Raw genomic sequence first — 22349 nt, forward strand, 5'->3', positions numbered from 1 at the left:
CAGCATGTCCAGGGTGCACCCTGCCTTCGCCCTAAGTCAGCTGGGATAGACTCCAGCCCCCCAGCAATCCTAATGAGGATTAAGTGGTGTATAGATAATGGATGGATGGATGACCAGGGTCACATCCTTAACACCCAGACATAAGTCACAAGGAGCAGAGCACTGAGCACTGCCAGTTCATGTGGTTTAAGCGCACATGCACACGTGACACATGCCGTTTGAGAAAAGGATCTATGTTGCGTTCTGTTCGCCAGACCTGCAACCTGTTTTCAGATTGCTGTTCTAACATACCGCGGTTTGTACAAAGCCAGGATAAACTAGCAGGATGATCTGGGTGTGCGTTCGCTGCTCTGGATATATGTCAGACGTAATTATTTCTGCCTTTGCCAGCTTTTTTTTTTCCCCTCCGACAAAGTTTTCCAAAACCAGACAGGATATTATGGATAAACATGTGGCTTGTTTGTGTATGTGCACCTAATCACAACGGGGGGGAGAGAGAGCGAGAGAGAGAGAGAGAGAGAGAGAGAGAGAGAGAGAGAGAGAGAGAGAGAGAGAGGAAGAGGGGAAATGATTGAGAGAGAGAGAGAGAGAGAGATATTGTGTGTCTTGCCACCTCTGAGCATTAGACCTAGGAAATGCTTCCTGTTTTGACATGACTCATAATCTGTGGGAATCTGTGCGGGGATTAGCTCCACTCATACAGTGAGAGCAAAGGAGCAACAGGCTCGATGTGAAAGGATGAGAGAGCGAATGTGAGCGTATCTGAGGAAAGCTGCTTCTGTCCTGACATGAGGCTGAAATGAGAACGAGACATCAAGCAGATGTTTGAGCTCATTTTTGATTTGATTTGAGAAGTTGTACCTAGATAATGTTTAAAAATACTGCCGCACAGTCTAACTTGCAAAAATGCATGTATATTTTTGACAATATTTGAGTGGTAGACCTTCATCAGGCTTAAACTTAGTACAAAGAGGCCCTTGGGAGGTTTAAGCAGTTATATCCTAGGACTTTATCCATTCTATGCATTTTTTGGGATTATTTATAATTTTTACTTTCTCCATGTTATTAAAAATTGTCAGTCAGCAGGATGATGGTTTTTTTGTATATATAGTGTGTGGAGTGATATCATTGGTTGCAGAGTTACAGCCATTTATAATGGCTTCTCTTTGTACCAATTCATATGTCAGATAAAGGTCAAAGACCGGAACTTTGAAATCGAATGTATTTTTGCAAGTCAGACAGTGTGTAGGTGTGTTTTGGAAACTTTGGACTTTTGGCTTGTCCTTCTCCTACACACTTGTCTCATGAAATAGATGCACAAAGAAGAGTTCCTTTGCCTAAAACAACTAGATAATGTTTGCCAGTTATGTTGATAAATGACAATATTATTAATCCATTGTCAAAACAGTCATTGGTTGACTTTGTGTTGATCAATAAATCCCTCAAATCAACTTCTTAGTTACACATCAACAGCAGCTTTACTGGTAGTACAAACTGTTCACATACATGCATGCTCTACTATAAGGGAAAGACTTTTAGAAAATTCTGTCCTCTGGGAAAAAATCTTAAATAGAATTCAGTCCAAAGATGACATTTGCATGACACATTTAAGGCACCAACTTTTTAAGCAGTTTTTATCAGATTTGTCTAAAGTTTCTATACATCAGGGCTGAGTGAGGCTGGAAAAAAAACTGACATTGCGATATTTGATTTCTCAGTGATGACAAAAAGCACAGGGATTTGGTTTAAATTACTTAAATAATCATATTTGGAAAATATTTCCATGTAAAGAACCTGTTTTTGGTCAACATTATCCTTTCTGTAGTTGAAAGCTTTCTATACAACTGACATTGTGTTTCTATTTGCAACCAAATCTTCCTTTTCAGTGTCTTTCTCTTCTGTTCTGTTTCTCACTTACTTTTCTCTGCACATATGCAACCCGTGTATCAAAAAACTCAAAATAAAGAAGAATTTTAAAAACTGTATATCCATGATCCCTCTAATCAGAGTAAATTATGTCCAATTAGACATATTTCTCTTGTAGATTAGTCACCAAAAATAGAACAGTATTTAGTTTTTGTGTAACATCAGACAAAGTAGTAACATGATGTGTATGAGTTGATTTGCCTGACTTCATATTGCATTTCCTGTGATGTAACTATTGCACATGTGCATATTGCAATGTTGGTGCTGAAATGATATATTGTGCAGCCTTATTATACATGCAGGTTTTATGTCACAGTGACCATCGAAATTGCAGTTACAGTTCTTTCCCCCTTTATTTAAATGGGAGCCTGGTCTTGTTAGCCTGAAATTACTGCCCTGGGGTGTGGGGGGTACCAAGATGGTTTCTGTGGTGAGACTTGCCTATAAGGACTTTGACAGAATACACTTTATGTCTCTGAGAATGATTCAGATCTTGATTCAGATCGTCTCTGTTGGTAATGGAGTAATGCAGCAGATTTTCCATTTGGAAAGACTCTGCAAAGAATCAAATTCCAGCTAACTAAAAGATCGTGCAGCTCTCCTCTCTCAGGACATTTCCCCGTTCTCCCTGGTGCCTGAGCCTGCGTTAACAAAGCAACAGAGGCAATCTGTCACAATTACAATGCCATCTGAGGATTCCCATTTAGTTCCAATCTGACCTACTTGTGAAAAGCGGTTGACAAGGTGAATTCTGTAACAGTGCGTCGGTCCTCGCGGCTTTAGCTCAGCACCTACTTGTTGGTGGGAGGATCCTCGATGCGGTTGCCCAGCTGGGACTCGTGGCTTTTGCTGCGCGTCAGAGTGATGTTGGGCAGCAGATGGAGCACCTTGCGGGATGGAGGTGGAGGGGTGCAGGGGGGCTTCAGTCGGTGTCGTCGCTTGGAGGGCGGGGTTATGGGCGGGGTGGAGGTGCGCCCGTGGAGCCGGGCTGTGCGAGCGAAGGACATGGGGAAGGGATCTGTGAGGGGGCTTTCGCCGTGGACGTGACACGCCAGCACGTCCGGAGTGGGCACCGCTGACACCGAGCCTGAGCGGGGATGGGGGAAGGTGGCGCAGGGGGTGGATGGGGTGGACTGGATGGTGGATGGGCGGGCGAGAGGCGAGGGACTGTGGGGGCGGAGCGGCGTCCCCAGGTTGGTTAGCTGGTCCGCGGTCAGTAGAGAGCCGCTGTCCCTCCTGGTGGGCTCAGACAACCAAGGACTGCTGTCTTCTCTCAGCTCACCTCCTGTCACAGAGACAAAATACACAAAAATGCATGAATAAAAACCGAAAAGGATAATACACAGTGATATATTTGATCATGGAGGCTCCCATAAACACATACCTGATTCAGTGGCACTCTTCAGACAGGAGAGGGCAGCACTGAGCCTGGCACGTTCCTCTGAGCTGGACCCTAGTCTTCGCATTGTGTCTCTCACCTGAGCACCTGACATCTGCAGTAAAGCATCCAGCGACAACTTGGTCTCTACAGCCTGCAGAGGAGCGACGCAAAGACAAACAGATGCTCAATAATTATGCAGAATTAGGAAAACACAAAAGCAATATACACAATGTATCCGTGAGGAGCTGGTTTCACAGAAGAAAGCAAAACAGATTCTGAGGAAGCTGAGTGTACAACATCAATAAAGAACTTGTGTTGCACGTCTTCTCACGCTGCAGTGGTGTCAACACAACGGCTTATAGTAAGACTGAAATTCAGCAGTAAAATAGGCAGAATGTTGCAGGTCATTCAACCTTTAACATGCACCATTCCTGGAAATCTTCGGAAATCCTGTTTGTTTGGGGAATTCCAAACACGACTTTGTCTACTTATCTGATTGCTCACTTAACTACAGGCGTGTAGAACAAACAACAACAAAACAGGACATGGGCCTAAAATCTCCTTCTAGTCCAGACCACCTTAGCAAGCTCAAGACCAAGTTTGAACAAATTCAGGTCTAAATAGAGACGCAGACCTTCCAGATTAAGCTTGAACTAGGATTGAATAAATTCATATTAATTATTGTACTGCATTTTCTTACACAATGTGATCTTTACAGCAGTAAAAGCAGCTACCAGGAAGTAAACACGTGCAATAATAGGCAGACTGAATGCACACACAACATGGTGCAGACTGGGTAGCAACAGTAGGCTAGAAGGGAATGAAATAAGAGGATATATTTCATTAGAGAATACAGCAGGACAGAATCATCTTTTTACCCAGCAGCTGATAGTCAGAATTATACAAATTCGCATGGACTCTGATCCTCCTACTCATGAAGGGACACCGGCCAATATTCACCAAAGCAACTGAATACTCAACAGCCTGCTTTGCTCTGCAGTCATACTAGGGATGTGTCTGTATGTGCAAATGGATACAGATAAAACAACAGGTATAATGTGACATGCAGACACATTTAGTGAGTCACAGGTTTTATCACTTAATAAACAAAAAGATACCCAAATGCAACACTGCTGAGAGCCAGACAGGATGCTGGTGAAGGCTTTAAAGTGGCAAACAGTAAAACAGCGCCCAAATCAGAATGGAGATTAGATGGATAAAACAAGCATTGTCTGAATTAATAGGGGAAATTCCATTTAGGAAGGGAAAGGCCAGCTACATTTGTTTTTCTATTGTCCATATGTTGCCCGATTAGCTGAGGCCACTTAACAGTTATGTTATTTTATGCACAGATGATAAATGCAATGATTCCGTTTGGTAAAAGATGCATACTTGAAGCACAATCAAGAACATATCTTTTTGGGGGGAAAAATGCACTGCTAAATCAATTTTGCCTGGAAAAAATTATTGCCATACAAGATTGTAAATAAGCAAAACACAGTATGAAAAAAAAATCAAAACCAAAACTCAGTTCTACCTAAAAGTGGAATTCTATCTATCTCTAAATACAGTCTCTGTCAAATGAACATTATTCATGTACAGTATATATATTTCAGAGTCTAAATTTGGTCCATTTGGTACCATTGCTTTTATTCAAATTAAAATATTTGAATTACTGAAGGAATTGCATTGATTTTAATTGTCCTTATTTTTCTCATTTGTTTTTCGCTTATTGTCCAGTTGTTTTTGTGTTTTCTTTTTTGTAATGTTATGTTGTAATGTCATTATATGATTTCCAGTGTCCATCCATCCATCCATTATCTATACACCGCTTAATCCTCATTAGGGTCGCAGGGGGGGCTGGAGCCTATCCCAGCTGACTCAGGTGAAGGCAGGGGACACCCTGGACAGGTCACCAGTCTGTCACAGGGCTACATACAAAGACGAACAAGCACTCTCACATTCACACCTACGGGCAATTTAGAATAATCAATTAACCTCAGCATATTTTTGGACTGTGGGAGGAAGCCGGAGTACCCGGAGAGAACCCACGCATGCACAGGGAGAACATGCAAACTCCATGCAGAAAGATCCCGGGAAAGCCGGGACGCGAACCAGGGATCTTCTAGCTGGAAGGCGAAAGTGCTAACCACTACGCCACTGTGCAGCCCCGATTTCCAGTGTATTATGTGTAATTATTTGCCCTTATGACGAATGTTTAAAACAAACAAAAAATCATTTATTACAACAAAAACATGAACCTTTATGCATGAGTTCCTCTAGAGAGCAGGTTAACTATATATTGAGTACATTGTTTTTGTTAATTATCGTGCCTTATTTCTACTACAACACTGTTTGCATGCTTGGTTGTTACAGTAGCAAAGTGAATCTACATCAGATCTCTACATTTGGATTTACTCTGGTTGACCACTTAAGTAAATATTAGATTGGATCTTTATTAAAGCTAATATGTCATACATGGAAGATGAGCTCTTAAGCTCCATATGCTCCCACATCTCACTTAGTAAAGTATGTAGATCTCCCTTTCATTTCGATCCATTACAGCAAACATGAATATCAGCCTTTTATGAGGACAGAACAAATGAGGAGCAGGCAGACAGAACCTGAGACTGCATGTACAGAGACCTATAAACCTACTATACTATTTATTTAATGCTTACTTAATGCAACAGTTAGTAAAATAACAGTGCAAACTGTAATTTATGGATCACGAAAGGAAATATGACCCAGTCCAGTGAGTTTAGGATGTTTTTTTTCCACATGGGAAGTACGCAATCACTTATCAGTCGGGTTAAACCCTTGCTCTGAGAGGGCAAACACTGATCGCAAAACTAGGGCAACCTCCCACACTCATGTGTACACTATAAGCAAATATAAGCAAAACGAAGCGCACACACGGAGACACAAAAACACACAGGCGAGGGTGAGTGATGTGATATTCAAAAGTGGCTGTGGGGCCTGAGCAACCCTCTCACCTTCTCACTCAGAACAACATTACAATTTTAGCAGCATGGACAGGATGGCTTGCACACATTATTGCTGCACAGAGACCTCTCTAAAATAAAGCATTACTAGTCAGAATATACAGGTACAGTCCAATTAATATCTGATTATTGCTCAATGCACACACTAAGTCAAGAATTCTCTGTATAAAATACACAAATGTACATGCTGCTGAACAATTTTGGCAAGTTTATGGTCTCACATTGGCCTGGCTCAAAGTGCTTTGATACAAGTGCAATATTTTTCAGAAGAAATCCCTGAGTTAATCAAGATAAAGCTACTTAGCAGAGCTACAGACAAATTAGTTCACAGGAATACACATGCTCATTTAAGAAGCCAGCCAACATGGGATCCTCATGCCTGCATAACATTATGCAATAGCTCCCTGTGTGCATAGGAGCAGGTTCTTTAAAAAAAAAAAAAACAAGCTCACTACAATCTTGGCAATGTTTTCGAACCATTCATTACATAATTCCAATGGTCACAATGTAGAGTGAGAAGATGCACTGTAGAAATCCTCAGTTTAATAATCTTTAATCTAAATGGGTCATGGACATGCCATGACAGCTCTACATCTTTTGGGATATCCCTGTTAGTATACAAGACATACAAATGAGCACTTACTATTCTGTCAAAAAAAAAGATTTTCCAGCACAAAGCTTAATTCTATGAAGGAAAATGAGGTTTAAACTGAAGTAAACAGCACTGAGGGAGACAGTCACAAGTGAACCATAAACACAAGAGAAATAATCAGATATGGAATGGGGACATAAAACAAAAACAAAAAGCGAGTAGCGGCTTAGGACATATTAAAGAATAACAAGTGCAGAAACATTTAAAAATAAGCAGGGCACAGTTAGGTCACGAAACAAAGACAAATGGACTAGAACAATAAAAACATAAGGTAGATGATAGGGATTACACAGTTTAGGGGCGACTCGGTGAAAGGAGAGAAAATTATAGCAACATACAAGGAAAAAAATAAGAAATAAGGAAACTAATGCATTTTTGTGAAGTATGCATAAGAATCTGGTTGCATAGGTCTGGTGTATGGAGATGATCAGCCTAATGGTGACAGAGAATAGTGTCCTGTACTGCCAACACTGTGGCATGCATGCATGTATGAACTACAGTAATAGCTTACAATATATTAAAATCACTCTAACACAAAAACTGCACACAGCAGTAGGACTAGCGTCCTCATGATGGATACTGGCCTCTTTTCACAACAAATAGTGAGTTTTGCATCAATGACGAAGCCTCTCTGCAGGATTTATCCCCGCCTGGACCCCTACTCTTCCATATAAAGGTCAGGGATCAGGGTTAGATCCAGATTGACACCACAACTGAGCAGGACAATCAGTGTTGACCAACACATATTAAATATATTACCTAACTCAGGGTCTCAGTCTGAAGGTCACATTTTACTGCCTTCTACAAACTGGGGCAGATCTGTCACTGGTTCTGCTGCAACCCATCTGATAAAGCTATTGATGATAGATGACGCTGCAATTATTATTGCTGATCTGCTTCATATTATTGAATTACACGACAGAAACAAATGTATTTAGACAAGTCCATCAGTTGTAATTAAGATTTTCCTTTAAACAGTCGAAGAGATCAAATCATACAATTCTAGAGAATAGACTTTTTTTTCGTACTTTGGAAGAATCAAGAATTAAAGAAACTTGATATTTTTTAATGTACGTAAAAAATGTCCAGATCTTCTTCCCATTCAGTTAAAGGCAGAATTAATCCAGTAACAAGCTTTCATGAAGATATGCGAGACTTTTTGTTTGGTGAAATTCCTCACACACTTGCATAAAAGGCCTTCTCTAATCTCACAAATATGGCATCATGTTATAAATGGCCGTGGATTTTTGTAGCTCCTAATGTGAGTTTGCGTAAAAAAAGGTCCGCCTTATCTGCAAGTAAATCAACACTCACTTTGCTGGTTTTATTAATCTTGTTAAACATGGTTTGCAAATTGAAAAAAAAGATTTCTCAAATTCAATTCATCATACTCAGTTCAGATCTGTTGCTTCAGTGTCCCTTGGTCACAATAATGAACCTCTTTTAGAAAGGCATTTTGATGCCCACTGGTGAGAGATTCCTCATGCACATGTGAACTGCGGGACTGAGTACACACACTGAGCACGGGTAAACACAACACAACAACACAGCCACTCAGACCACAGCACCGGCATTCACACAAAACACCGTGACCTACCTCGATGAGCTCCGGTCGCAGGTTGATGGTGCGTAGCCAGTCCCGTAAGCGTGGGTAGCTGTCGAGGGCCTCGGGCCTCTCTGTCTCTGGCACTTTCTGCTTGCACTGCAGCTGTTTACAGATGTATTTCATCAGCTTCACCTGCAGGGAGCAATAGAGAACACAGCACAGATGGAAGGGACAGGTTAGAAGGGAGACTCGTGGTCTGCTAGCAGCTACAGCAGAAGGAGCAGGTATTCACTGTCTACGGTTTCTGTCACACCTGGACTTTTTTTTTTGCGAGATGATGCAAAAATGTTACAGCATATGGATGCCATTCTTTGGAGCAGAAACACAATTACTACCCACTTCTGTTGCTTCCCCATGAGTGACATGACACACTGACCTGACAGATATTTACAACAACATACGCTCTTCTGACACAAAAAAGCCAGATGCACGATTTACTCTCACTCACATACTGCTTTTTTCCATTGTGAACTGGATGTTCCTGCAGCAACAACACGCCACAGTTTGTTTCCTTGTGCCCCAAGTGTGCAAGACAGCTAATTAGATATAAACTGCTATTATTATACAGAGGAATAATGAGCTGGTCATCTAATGAGAGCATCTGTGGTGCTGGCAGAGCAAATAAGTGCATTTGGAGCAAGGTGGAGGCAGCTCAGTGGCAACAAAGTTCTCAGTGACGGATTGAAAGTGCCATATGACCAGTCAATTTTCCAGTTAGAGAGGTATTATGCTTTATTTTCATCACTAACTCTGGGACAAAAAGCTACAGCATTGCACCTTTTGTCACAACCAGCTATTGATGAAATTTCTTGCAAAGGCAGCTCATGAGAAAGTTCTGAAAGTTCTTTGCATTTGTATCCACTCATTCTCTCCAGAAAGCATTTAGAATTTGATGGCGATGAGAAGAACATTAAAAGACTAATAAAATAGTCCCTGCTCAGGGTAAACTGAGGCACAGAAACCTGCCCCTACCCCAGCCTTCTCGCATCTGCCAATCAGCACATTAATGACTAAAGCCTTGGTGCGACCTTTACTGTAGTGTCTCATGACGTCGGACACGTCAGTAAACGTAATGAAAACGGCCAAACACTGCAGTGCTCCAAAGTAAATGACTACTCCGGAGTCTTTTTGGGCTCAAAACACTCCAGGTCTCTACAAATAAAAACATAAAGCCCTGAGACGTTACTCCAATGCTTTCCAGAGCAATGTCAAGTGCAGTGGTCCTGTGAGTAAGTATTACAATGAACACCGTGGTATTGGTTTGCAGCGGCCTGCATTGTGCAGCTCAGCGTGACTGTATAGTGTGTCCTTATCTCACAGTCTATCTGTAAGAGTCCATTACAGCAGGCAGCACCTTCAGATGAGCTGTGCAACACCAGCCAGCTCTCGACCTGCCGCGCACCTTTCGAGTGGCCGGGCAACAATGGCGAGCGCGCGTCTTTCTCCTGCTCATTCAGCTTTCTCCATGACACATCCACTTGCCAGCCAGACAGAAACTCATACAGCAGCGCTACTCTTGAAAAGTGTGGCCTTGAGGATGTTAAGAAAAAAAAAGGGCTGCTAACAAAAGCACCTCCAGCGCAGGCCAGAGAGATGAAAGAGGAGAGAGAAAGAGGAGGTAAATGCTCGACGTGTTGACCCTGACTGGAGCTGTTCAGCTCTGCATCAATTATCAGTTGCACTGAGAGTATTACATAATAATACAAGTGAGAGTAGACTAATAAAAAATGACATTTTCAATTTAAAAGTGAGGACCATGCTATAAAAGCTGACTTGCTCAGATGAAAATAAATGTCGTGCCTAAATATCAGACCTTACATGTCGATGTCTAAAAACAATCTTCGCTAAATAAGGCTAAAAACATTATTTCCACAGTTTGAACCTACATTTAGTTGAATGCAATTGATGTTAGAGGCCAGCAAGTAAGAACATCTCCTTCTATGGATGGAAAATAGAGATGGGCAGCTTCTTGCCTTCCTCATTTGGGCTGTAAACCCTCACACTTATATATATATACACATGCAAACATACTGGCAGATAAGCATGTGTACTAAGTAGGTGAGAGATACAAGCAGAATAGAACAGTGTGAAGCTGTGATAAACTGTATGTTCCAGTTTATAAGAAAGTTAAGAGACAAGGAGTTTCACTTTGGTCTTATCAAATCAAATTTCCTTGAGATCTGCACTAGTGTGGCCAAAAGTAAGAGGCACTTACTCAGGGTAGCTAATGAGCTAGCCTCCTGCTTTACCTCCCTATACACTAGTGCAGTCCTGTGACGTCAGGTTACCTAGCAACCCCTCTTCTGAATCGTCAGCAACATTTCAGTGGGATTTTCCCCATACATGTGAAACACAGAGCTCAGACACAATACATCTCAACATACAAATGTCATCATGTGTCTCCACAGGACAACAGCTGTAGCAGCAGCAACACATGACCAGCACGTTTATCTCCAGTCACACTTCACCCATTATCGTTCCAAACAAATGAGGTGGATAGGATTACACAAGCACACGAGGCCCCAAATCCCTCCCTGATATCAGTACTGTGTGTAATGGTGCTGGGAGCAGAGTCAGGCACACCGGCGAACCACGAGATAATGACAGGCCCCCGTCGCATATTATTTTTGGTGCGGAGTAGAGAAAGAGCAGCGTTTGACGTGTGGCCTGGAGGTGGGAGGAGGGGGAGGAGAGATGGCGTCAGAGCCCACCTGTCAGCGGAGCTAAACAACACCATGGCAACCGACCTAATGCTGTGAGGAGATGAGTGACAGGCAGTGTGTCAGCCACCAGAGAGGAGCAGGGAGAGGAGTCCCAGGCAGCGGCCGGCCTGACACAGCAGACCGGGCAGCACATCCTACTGCTTCAGTTGTTTTCTCAAGGCTCTTGCTGACACAGCCACTTTGGTGCACCTGCCAAGGATAGCACGGCCTATCTGAGCAACAATGCTCCATCCCAGAAAATGATATTCGCACAGGAAGGTCAGGTGATTTCTCCCAAACAGAAATATGCACACTTTTCTTACTGTCAGATCAGACTCACGAACAAAACATCCTACATCCTATTAGCCATGTGTCCTCTCTGCTCCAGAAAGACATAAGAAACTGATCAGTCATGAGCTTTTCATGGGTTGAGCATTAAAATTGAAACAAAAATCTCTTACAAATCTTGAACAGACTTTGACTTAACACTATAATCTGTGTGAAAAACACATCTGAACACATCATCGGCCACAAAGAAACGCTAAGATTAGGAATCCTTTCATTATTTTTTTTGGTTGTAAGCTGCAGACTCCACTGTCTTCTCATGTGGAAGCTTACAATCAACATGGAATGTAGCACAGTGGCAGCAAAGCTAAAAGATGATGCAAATGTAATGTTAGCATTGATTTCAAGGATGCATTTTCTAGAATATCATGCAAGGAAACCTTCTGTTGCGTTATGGCTGACGAATAATTTTATCTACACGGGGGGGACATGTCAAAAGACAAAAACACAATGGAAGAGTAGTTTTGCGAAGGCCAGTTCACAAGGGCGCATGGGTGGGGGATTCACTTGGGGCTACATGGCTGACAGTCCAAAACAATGGCCTACTGCCCCTCCTCTATCACTGCTACCACCACTGTAAGTTGATGCTGGGCTGATGGGGTGAGGGGGTGAGGGGGTGAGGACTCTCTACAAACTGTAACTGGGCGCAAGGTGTGAGTCTGTCCAAGTTTGAGCGTCCGACACAAGCCAGACAGGCCAACTCTCGGCCTTGTTCAAGCTCACACCCCTACGTAAATATATGTTTTTGTGCATAATTACATACTTCCATACAATAATTGAAGTACGCCATGCATACACATACATACATAGATACAATATATAGTCATTTTAACCATTTACAACCAGACACATCATGCTAACGTCCTTATTTGGAGCTAAGGCCAGCAAATCGCCTCCTTTGCACAAAAAAGAGAAATTACGCAGACCTCAAAATTACAGGATATAATGTAACTCATCCTTAGTCAGTTTAAGAATAGATCAAGGCCTGCCTACACTCCTCAAGCATTCTGATTTCCACATCATGCAGTCCATTCTTATCAACTACACCTCCTGTGCAATAAGAAAAAATACATCAAGGAAACAGAGTCAGGGTCAGCGTTGATACAGACAGTCCAGTTGTGTTTCCTCTCGACCCTCGTGTGAGCGACATTCTCTGCTCTCTACTTCTAGGCCTCCGACACAAACACACACACAAACACGCACACGCACACACACAAACACACACACGCACACACACACAAACACGCAGTGGCTGTCATGTCATAAGAAGGAGCCCAGCGGATTGGCTTTGATTCTCCCCTCCCCTTTCCTCTCTGCTCTCCCTTCTCGCACAGGCTCTTTGCGCGTCATTTGATTTTCTTATTTAACAACCAACCCTGAAAATGCGTAGGAAGAAAGATGTCTAAATATAGATGCAGCCACAACAGCTCGCACCACGAGCGCACAGCAAACTCTCTCCAACACCGTGAGGAGACAAAACAGAGTGACGCTCTGCTGTTTGCTGATCACTGCCGAGAGCAGCGGTTAAATAGATAAAGACAATGCTTTCGCGAACAAACGTCCCAACATTTCTCACATTGTTTAAGATTATGTAAAACACAGCACATAAGCAGCACACTGGAGTTCTACTGTCATTAGGATGCTTTTAAGTTGGGGTGTGGATCATGTAAATTGATTTGGATGTGGTCTGAGAAACAAACAGGCTGCTGAGGCTTTGCAAGTGGATATGATGAAGCAAAAGTGAGGAATACATGAGGAGCTACAGTAAAAGTAACACAGTGGCAGCAGCATGAGAGGCAGACAGAGACCAAGCTGAGTGGGATTAACATGTGAAAAGTGAAGTACCAGTTACCACTCCATTTGAGAGGCCAGTATCATTATCCTCTCACTGGCAAGGCAGGAAAAAACACAGTTCAAGTGGAATAATAAAGCTCTTTCAATGAGAGAATAAAGTGAGTTCAAGCCACTCTTGATTGCACTCCAGTGCAATATGGGAATAATAACCCTTCGCACCAGGAGCGTGACAAACTCCTCTGACCTCACACAGATTGCTCAAATTCAACACATGAATTAAAGTTGCTTACAGCTTTAGTAGCAACGACATCTATGTCTCGCTACTCCTGTTACCGAACAGGATACACGCGATCACCTGCGCTCGTATATGACAGTGGCAAGCCAGTGTGCTTGCTAGAATTTCAAGACGCTGGGAACACTGTGTACACCTCTCGCATCTCACTGTGTCAGACATGTCTTCCGCGTGTCTGAAGAGCAACTCTTGACATATCGGCCGGAATTTTGAATTATAGGGGTATCAGGACGTAAAAGAGCCATCTAAAGTCAAATACTAACTCCCTGATCTTGCTGAGTTTTAATACAGGAGGCATGTGGCAAGAGAAACCTCAAGCAGGGCTAAAGCAAGAAGTGAAAGTGCACTCTTATGGCAAGATGTGGTTTCAAAACTGTTTGCCAGTAACGACAAAGGAAGTAAGACTGCTGATGTACTGACAGCTCCACTGGAAGGACTGTTGAAAGACATCTAGACCCTGTTAGTAATGATAATGATGGACATGTTTGAGCCTGGTCAGTAAACTGATCTAAAATCCCTATGGTTTGCCCTTCCAAAACAAAACATTATTACGATAAACTGGAAGAAGTATTTAAACAAATCTGTTATATTTGGATTTAGGTGAAGTAGTTGACACTGCTTACTGATCTCCAATAAGAAATTTAACTTTTCTTGTCGCTTCACAAGGTGCTAAAGGCCAAACAGCTAAAGAACAGGCAACATGAAACTGCTTTGAGTGGCCAAATATTGGGCCCAAAATTCAACAGTTTTTGAATTACCACTATCACTATGTTTTCTAAAACCAATTTCAAATATAGTAAATTATTTACATTTTTGCAGCTTTAACTCTGATGCAGTTGCCTCTTACTATCTGTAGTAACTCAGTGGGTTTGTGCATCTAATTGGTCGCAAATCAGAAAATGACAGCCAATCAGCCTTGAAGGATAAATGTTCAAAAGTTCTCTTTTGATTAAAGATAAGTAAAGCATAAATACACAAAATATTCCAATGATGCTTTGTGTTTGAGTTTTTGTTATTAAAAATTTTGACAAAAGGGATTTCATCTTGACTGAAAATGTGCATTTGTTACAAAAATTGGTTATTGATTTTCTTTGATTGCTAATAATTGGTATCAGTCCCAAAAAAAAAACCACATCAGTCAAACCCTGTTGTTTTATGATAGTCCTTCCCTTGTTTGAATGACTAAGAACACTTTAAAAGAATGATTCTACTTGGTTTGATCCTTGTGCATATAAAGATAAAGAGTGAAACTTACTGTTCATACATTGTTCACTCACCCTGTATATATAACGTACAAAAAAGTTGATGTCATAGAGATAACGCGACAACAAACAGATAAAAACAACACGTCACAAAAAAAGCCACCAACACTGATGCACAGACAAGTTAACGTGGAAATGAGAAACCCTGTCCATTTTCATATGAGCCGTCTAAGACATTACTAATCAAATGACATCAGAAGTTTATGGTAGTTGCATTTTAAATTCACCCCAGATGTTGGAACACAACAGCACACACAGTATAACTTCTATGTAAGACCGACTAGCTGCACTCCAAACTCACCGCTGACCAGAAACACACAAAAAATACTTAAAAAGACTGAAAATATGATATTAAAATACACCACTGAGATCTGCAATTAGGTGTTCCACAAACCATAAAGTATCTACAGTACCTGTTTCCAGAGCAGCCACTAAAAGTCAGTAAGCAGTTTGAGGCCTTTATCTCCGCTAACAGGCCTCAAAACAAAAGGTTCCAAGTTGTTCTGATCCTCCAGATACAACAGATAGCAGCTCTGAACCTTGCCGGGCCACAAAGCAGCAAACTCTAACTGGAGGTAACCACATGTGCTGTTCGTACATCTGACTTTCAGAGATAGCCCCCTGAATAACAGCCTCATAGGCACAGGAAAGAGACCTCAGAGCAGTTTTCATAGCATTCGAGAAAACATGTGAGAGCAGCGTGGCCTGTCCATTGTCACGTAGAACAATGCCGATGCAAGATGTATCTACAAGACAGCATACCTCAGGAAGAACTCTGCCAGATCACATCCTGTTCCAGTGACACGCTACACATGACAGCGGATGAAGAAGAGTTGAAGTATGTAGAGTAGGACAGGCCCTAACTTCACAAACTATTCAAACAGACTGCTACACACCGTTCAGATCTACCTACATTTGTTAACGTATATTTTTGCTTTAGGATACCAAAATGTGACAAAGTGCTAAGTTCAGTTTCATTTTCTGTCATCGCACAAAGGCAGTGGGAGTGGCGTGGGCGCAAATGGAAAACTACAAAACATGCAAACTGATTTGTTCTCGTTTCTATTTCAGGTAATGAGCTGAATTTTTTCATCTAATACCAGACTTCTTTACTTGAGCCAGTGAAAATTTGTTCCCACACAGCAGCTTGCCAACTCGCACCTGATGCCTGCCAGCAAGCTAGTGAGCTACCAAATTATTTTGTAGACATTTATATTCTCAAAAATGGATAAAAAGCTGCACCTGAAAGCATATGACTGCTTTGTCATCTCTGCCTTGTTCTAGTGTATATCTCTTTTTTTTCTGCACACTTTGATACTACCAACACAAACACAAACAGATCTTTTGAGCAGGTGAGATTGTGTTGCTGTCTGCCCTGTTAAGGCAAGCAAGCTGCCAGTAACAAGAGTACAGATGCAATGAAAATGTGGGACTAAATAATGCTGCTTTAAAGGACTATTTTCTGCATGATTCCGGAGCATTTTGGAGATGACTTGAAAAGCAGGTCACTGTGCGTCTGTGTGGCTGAAACTAAACGCTCTGTGCTTTCTGGAACATTAGTTTTTAGGAGCAACAGCACAATTGTTCAAAGGGTGTTCAGTTATACAGAAATAAAACAGACATGGATAATTGATAGCCTCCAGCCAATCAAGACTGAATATTCCTTTTAGCCAAGGTATAAGACTTAAATAAACCATGAACCAGAAAACCCATTTACCATCTATCATGTCTCTACAATGTCAGTATGTCTGGAGCCTGCACAAAGATACATTCATTTATCCTCCACAAGTTCACATTCGTAGCCATTAAACTTGTAGTATCCCAGCGCTTTTTCCACATCTCCATTGTCTCATCAAAATGTACTGTATCAGCCATTTATATCCCCGCACCAACCTACCCTCTCTTACTATCACCCTCCTCAGCAGAAACAGGGCCTGTTGTCCCCTCATGGCAGTGTTACTAACAACATGAAGCTGGACTTTCCATGACATGATCCCTTCAGTCACTGCTAAGAATTTCACAAAAACAATATGTGACTGTAAACATCCCGTAAGTGTAAACATGGAGGCCTGACCCTTTTTTGAAAAGGGACCATATCGATACACACACAGTTAAACATATATACATCCATTGATACACACACACACACACACACACACACACACACACACACACACACACACACACACACACACACACACACACACACACACACACACACACACACACACACACACACACACACTCACACTCACACACACTCTATATATATATATATATATATATATAAAAAACATTAAATTAAATTTATGCATGAATGTGTATTTATATGCGTGTAGATGCGTGTATATATATATATATATATATATATATATATATATATATGTACTATATTTTATACCATAAAATATATGTTTATGCTTTTCCAAAGCCCAAGATGACCTCCTCAAATGTTTTGTTCAGTTCACAAGAGTGAAAAAAGTAAAAATATTCAAATTTATGATAATGATATCTGCCTTTTTCCCCCCCATACTGTTTAATCTGTTATCAAAATAGGTGGCAGTTAATTCTGTCAAATATTTAATATCTAATTATTTTATCGCTGCGCCAATAATGAGTTATTCATAAAATAATTTAAATGAATGAATAAAAATATTATAAATAAATAAATAAATACAAATATTCTGTTTATGTATGCAAATAAATAAAAACATAAAATGAAAAGCCCACTTCACATAAAAGAGTGGCTACTACTGCTAACTCTTCACGGCATTTTCCAGCCTTAATCTGAATTTTATGACCATCCTTTCAGATATGCAAAGTAAGACATATACAGTGTGCGTCCTTTGTTGATGCCTGCACGCCAACTGGCATGACTTCTCTATTATTCTGCCTGCTATATACGTTCATATGCTGCCCTACAAAGCCATGCGCAAAAAAAAAGCAATGTCAAGTCATTCCAACACGACAGAAATTGAATCTGCATCCAGATGCAGGAGAGTAGCGCGTACATCAAAGCCTGCCTTCTTACGCGTTTGGAAACACATAAACACATGGAACACGACGTGCATTTGCCCCTTTTTTGCGCTCTGTACCAGACACGGTGCACAACATAAATAATAGCAGTATCAGATTATTGAATGTGTGCCATTAGGCCAGGCTGGATTCAGCTGCACGGCGCGGTGCTGGGAACTATCCGAGGGGGGCTCCTGGCAAATAATGGAGAAAGAGGTCACACAAATAGCCGGATCAGGCATGCAAGCTCACGGTTTGGGAAGCTTCTAGAGGCACAATGGAGGCAAAAGTTGATTTAGAAATCGTGTGCCATCTTCACCTCTTAATGCATCGACCCCCAGCACAGCACCCAGGCGACAAAATGTGCTCTGATAGGGCGCCTCGCTTGCAGCCTGAGAGGCGGACATAGCGTTAGGGCTTCATGACTCCGCAATTTGACTAGACTGCTTCCCATCGCAGGACAGCGGGGGCTTTGACATATCAGGGAGAAAAAAAAAGCTCATTACCTCCAAAGTGCGTATTTCTTGCTGCGTGAGGTCGTTGGACGCGGCGCATTTGGTCCGTAGCCCCTGTAAACTGGAGATGGAGATATCAATCATATTCTGGATGAGTTCGCACTGATGTAGTGCGGCCATCGCTGCGCCACCGCCGCTATCCCTCTCCGGCTGCTCATCACTCTCGACCATCTTCCCACCTTTGGCAGACACACTATCCATTCCTCAGCATTTGGGCTCGGCTGGAAAGGGGGCTGGAGTCAAACTGCTGAGCCAAAATCAAACATATGCAGCAGCCCGGCGACGCAGCGAAACCTATTGTGGAAGTTAGCTGACAGAAATGTGTCCCCCTCCAGCTCCCAAATCTTGGGGGGAAAAAAAGGTCAGGATGCAAACTAAATAATGTGGTTTTGGAATATATATATCTAATAAAAAAAAAAAACAAGCTGATCGACGGTAACGAGGCTAGTAAAAGCGCTCCAAAGTCCACTAATGCTCGACTTGTATTTTCAGTCCGGCTACCGACGAGAGGATACTCAGTCTTCCACCGACAGCTCTGGCAGAGGCTTTCACCGTCTGTCAGCTGTTGGGAACATCATGGGGCGCGGTGCAGTCTGGGAAATGGAGTCACGCAGGTTCCAGAAACCGCACCTCCACGCTAGCTTAACCTCCTCCCACATGCTAACGCTAGCGCACACGTGACAAAAAAAGAACAATAATATCAGCTTTATGCAATAACGGTAGCATGAATACTGTTTAAAAAAATTCAATTACTGTAAGAACACGGTGAAAAAAATAAAGAATTGACAGGAATTGTGGGCTCTAAGCACAAATGAAAATAATAAAATGAATGATGGCTGAATTATTTTAAGCTTATTTGGCATTGTGCAAACTAGCTCACTAGCTGTGTTTCAATTACAGGTTTTTACTTAAAGTTAAAAACTGCAAAATTCAGGAAAACCTTTTTTATGCTCAACTAAGGAGGTATCTGGCTCTTTCTTCCCTCAGAAAAAGCATTAATGCGAAGACCAAACACTTTTTTTGAATATGTTTTGACTTAGCAAATATTTAGTTTACATGACTGATCAGCTTTTCCCACTTCTTTCATGTTTTTCCTTTTAGGATAGTCTGAAACATGTCCAATACCAGCTCACAAGAAAGAAAAACTACATCTTTCCGAGTTGAAAACACTGCTTGAAGACTTCTCTCAATTTTGTGCAAAAAAAAGGTGCAATTTTTGTGTATGATTTGCAAAAGGTTATGACTTTTTTAAAAATAGGATACACACTGAAATATTTTCGGGAAATATTTCACTAGGTCAAGTATAATAACATTAATGACGGCTCCATTCTATTTAGGTGTCGCAGTCGGACCCATGGTGCAGGCTTTTTTTTTCACACTGCATTTTGACATGTCAGAGAAGAAGAAAAACAGGTGTAAATAATAACATTAAGGATGGCTGAATTCCATTAGGCTGATTTGGTGTTGCACATGCTGACTCACTATCACATTGTGATGATTTACTGGAACACTTCTAGACCAGAGTCATCGTTATTTTTGTTTGTATTGTTATTGCCTGTGCTTCTCTCACTATGACAATGCCTGATATGGAAGATACATGTTTTTTACATGCTGTCTCACAGGTATGACTTTCTGGGCAGAGGCAGAGCCAGTGCAAGGCCATTACTGACACTCAGGTGGCACATTGTCTGTCTCTCTGGCTTTTTTTGGTTATTATGCTTCACCAAATTGATGCATGCCAAATACAAATTTTTTAGTTAATCATTCAGATCAGCTGAGCTTAGACGGCCATGTAGAAGTACATAAGAACTCATATGTGGTATAATTTTATGTAACTCATGTAATTAAAAATCTAGAGCAGTCGATAAAGTTGTGCGTTTTGAATTGTTGATGAAACCCATAAGATAATTACAATTCAAACACGCATAAGATAACTTACATAATATAAGATAAGCCTCCTGTTTCTGTCTTTCAGGTGCAGATTCTGGGTCAGTAAAACATTGTTCAGCAGCATTTTATCAAAGTAGGTTTCATCCCTAGACTCTTTTAGGGTCTGTACAAAAGCCTCAGATAATAATATAAATATATGATATTGTAAGATGTGCTTTTCAGGACTGCTGTAAGGAATTCTGGATCCCAGAATACTACAACACAGCACAATTGTGTAGTAGAACAGAAAAGCAGGACTAGCAAATCGAGAGTAGCTTTGGACTCCAAGAATAATCACCACCTTTCACCTTGCAGCACCATGCACTGTCATTACTGTGTGCTGAGTGAAAGTGATGCACCGTAAGGCCTACTGGGATAAAGATTTTAGCAATATGATTAATAGATTACAGGTAGTTGATATAGAAAAGCTACTATGCATCAAAAAATTTTCTGCAACATATTCTGGCAAAATTTGCTATTCATCTGATAAAGAGTTGCTTTCTTTTTGTACTTCAATTAAGGAGCAATTTGTGCAGAGTTTGTTCCATTTGCATGTAGTTTCACCTAATCACCTAATCCTCTTCACAGACATTTTCATGCTAAATCCATAAATCCATGCAGCCAAAATTAAAAGACAAATGATTTGTTGTTGCAACTTTGACACTATGGTAGATCATCTGTCCTCATATCAAGACAGTGCATATAAAATGCATTGGGGCAGGATGAATGTGCATGTTTCCACAGCCACCAAGCAACAGTACACATGGCTTATTGCTGCAATGAGGGTGCGATGTTCCTTCCTTTAATATACCCTGATTATACAATGGAACGTGAGTCACTTCTCATGGAGCCCTGTGTTCCTCCTCTCCATCTGTCTGTCTGTCTCTCCTCCTCTTCTGATTGCAGGGGAAACTGTACTGTGGCTTGCTCTGGCCAGAAAATGCACCAGTCCAAATAGCAGCCTCGCATGGTAGCATATACAAATCAGGCAGTGCAGAAGTGAAAAACCAAACAAGGGAGTTTGAAACCACACTCAGCCTGTTTTGGTACTCCACTGAGTCAGGCCTCAGCCACCTGAAACTAGCAAATGTGAATTCCCCTGAATCAACATTAAAATCTGACATTCATTTATTATAGAAAAGCAAATCAATCTCATAGCATTGTCACAATGGACTGAAACAGACACAATGCCAAGTTTGGGGTGTAAACTATTGTCGGTTCACCACTTGGTGAATTCAGTCTTGCTGTATTAACAGCACAGATTTGATGGTGACACGCCAACAGAACGCCACACTAGTTTCAGCTCCTCTTTGCCTGCAAAACGAAGTTACTTAATTGTAACAGAGGAATCAAGCAAAGAAAGGCTTTAAAGAGAAATATAATATTGGTAGCATGTGTTTACCTTATAGAAAACATACTTACTCAAACCAGTGTTTTGTTCCATACATTATGCTCAGCACACAAACACTTTCTGATTGTTTTGAGTTGTGAAATATCATAGTCATGAATGTTTGACACAGAATATTTGCTGAATATGACATTTAGTCACACTAAAGGTCACATTCTCTCTGCAATTTAAAGATTTTTTTTTTTTTGCCTCTTTAATGTCATATGTCTGGGTCATTATCTATTGTATACACAAGCAAGTGATTATCTTTGTGGCTGCTACTGAGCTGACGAATCACGGAAAGGTGAAATGTGAAAGACAACAAGAAGCCACTACATCAGAATTAGGTCTAATTACCTCATGTGCATGGTGTCTTATGAGCGATCCCCAGTATCTCTGATGGAAAACATTTCAGTGTCTCACCACTTGTTTCTCCTCCCCCCCGTGTTCTCTCTTGTTGCTGCAGTTCTTTCCAAGAGCTCATTTTCCTCTTAAATAATACTTGAAAATTCCTGACCTTTGCTCGGTAACAAACAAT

General features: G+C 41.3%; 1 protein-coding gene across 6 annotated transcripts in view; it reads right to left on the bottom strand.

Annotated features, from left to right (window-relative positions):
* LOC111571754 (kinase suppressor of Ras 1) overlaps positions 1 to 22349 on the bottom strand; it is a 35823-nt gene extending 13474 nt beyond the window's left edge. For 2 of the 6 annotated variants that reach the window (XM_023275070.3, XM_023275069.3), the window contains exons 1-4: positions 18487 to 19047; positions 8562 to 8702; positions 3311 to 3458; positions 2722 to 3211 (exon numbers count right to left, since the gene is read on the bottom strand). In XM_023275070.3, coding sequence (XP_023130838.2) covers positions 2722 to 3211; positions 3311 to 3458; positions 8562 to 8702; positions 18487 to 18696 — 989 coding nt within the window. In that variant the 5' untranslated portion in view covers positions 18697 to 19047. Of the gene's footprint in view, positions 1 to 2721; positions 3212 to 3310; positions 3459 to 8561; positions 8703 to 15378; positions 15563 to 15727; positions 15858 to 18486; positions 19048 to 22168 lie in introns of those variants that run through there. The other 4 variants (XM_035950407.2, XM_035950406.2, XM_023275072.3 and 1 more) reach the window with 4 other exon arrangements.

This window comes from Amphiprion ocellaris, chromosome 14 (genome assembly GCF_022539595.1).
Source record: "Amphiprion ocellaris isolate individual 3 ecotype Okinawa chromosome 14, ASM2253959v1, whole genome shotgun sequence".
Classification (NCBI taxonomy): Eukaryota; Metazoa; Chordata; class Actinopteri; family Pomacentridae; genus Amphiprion; species Amphiprion ocellaris.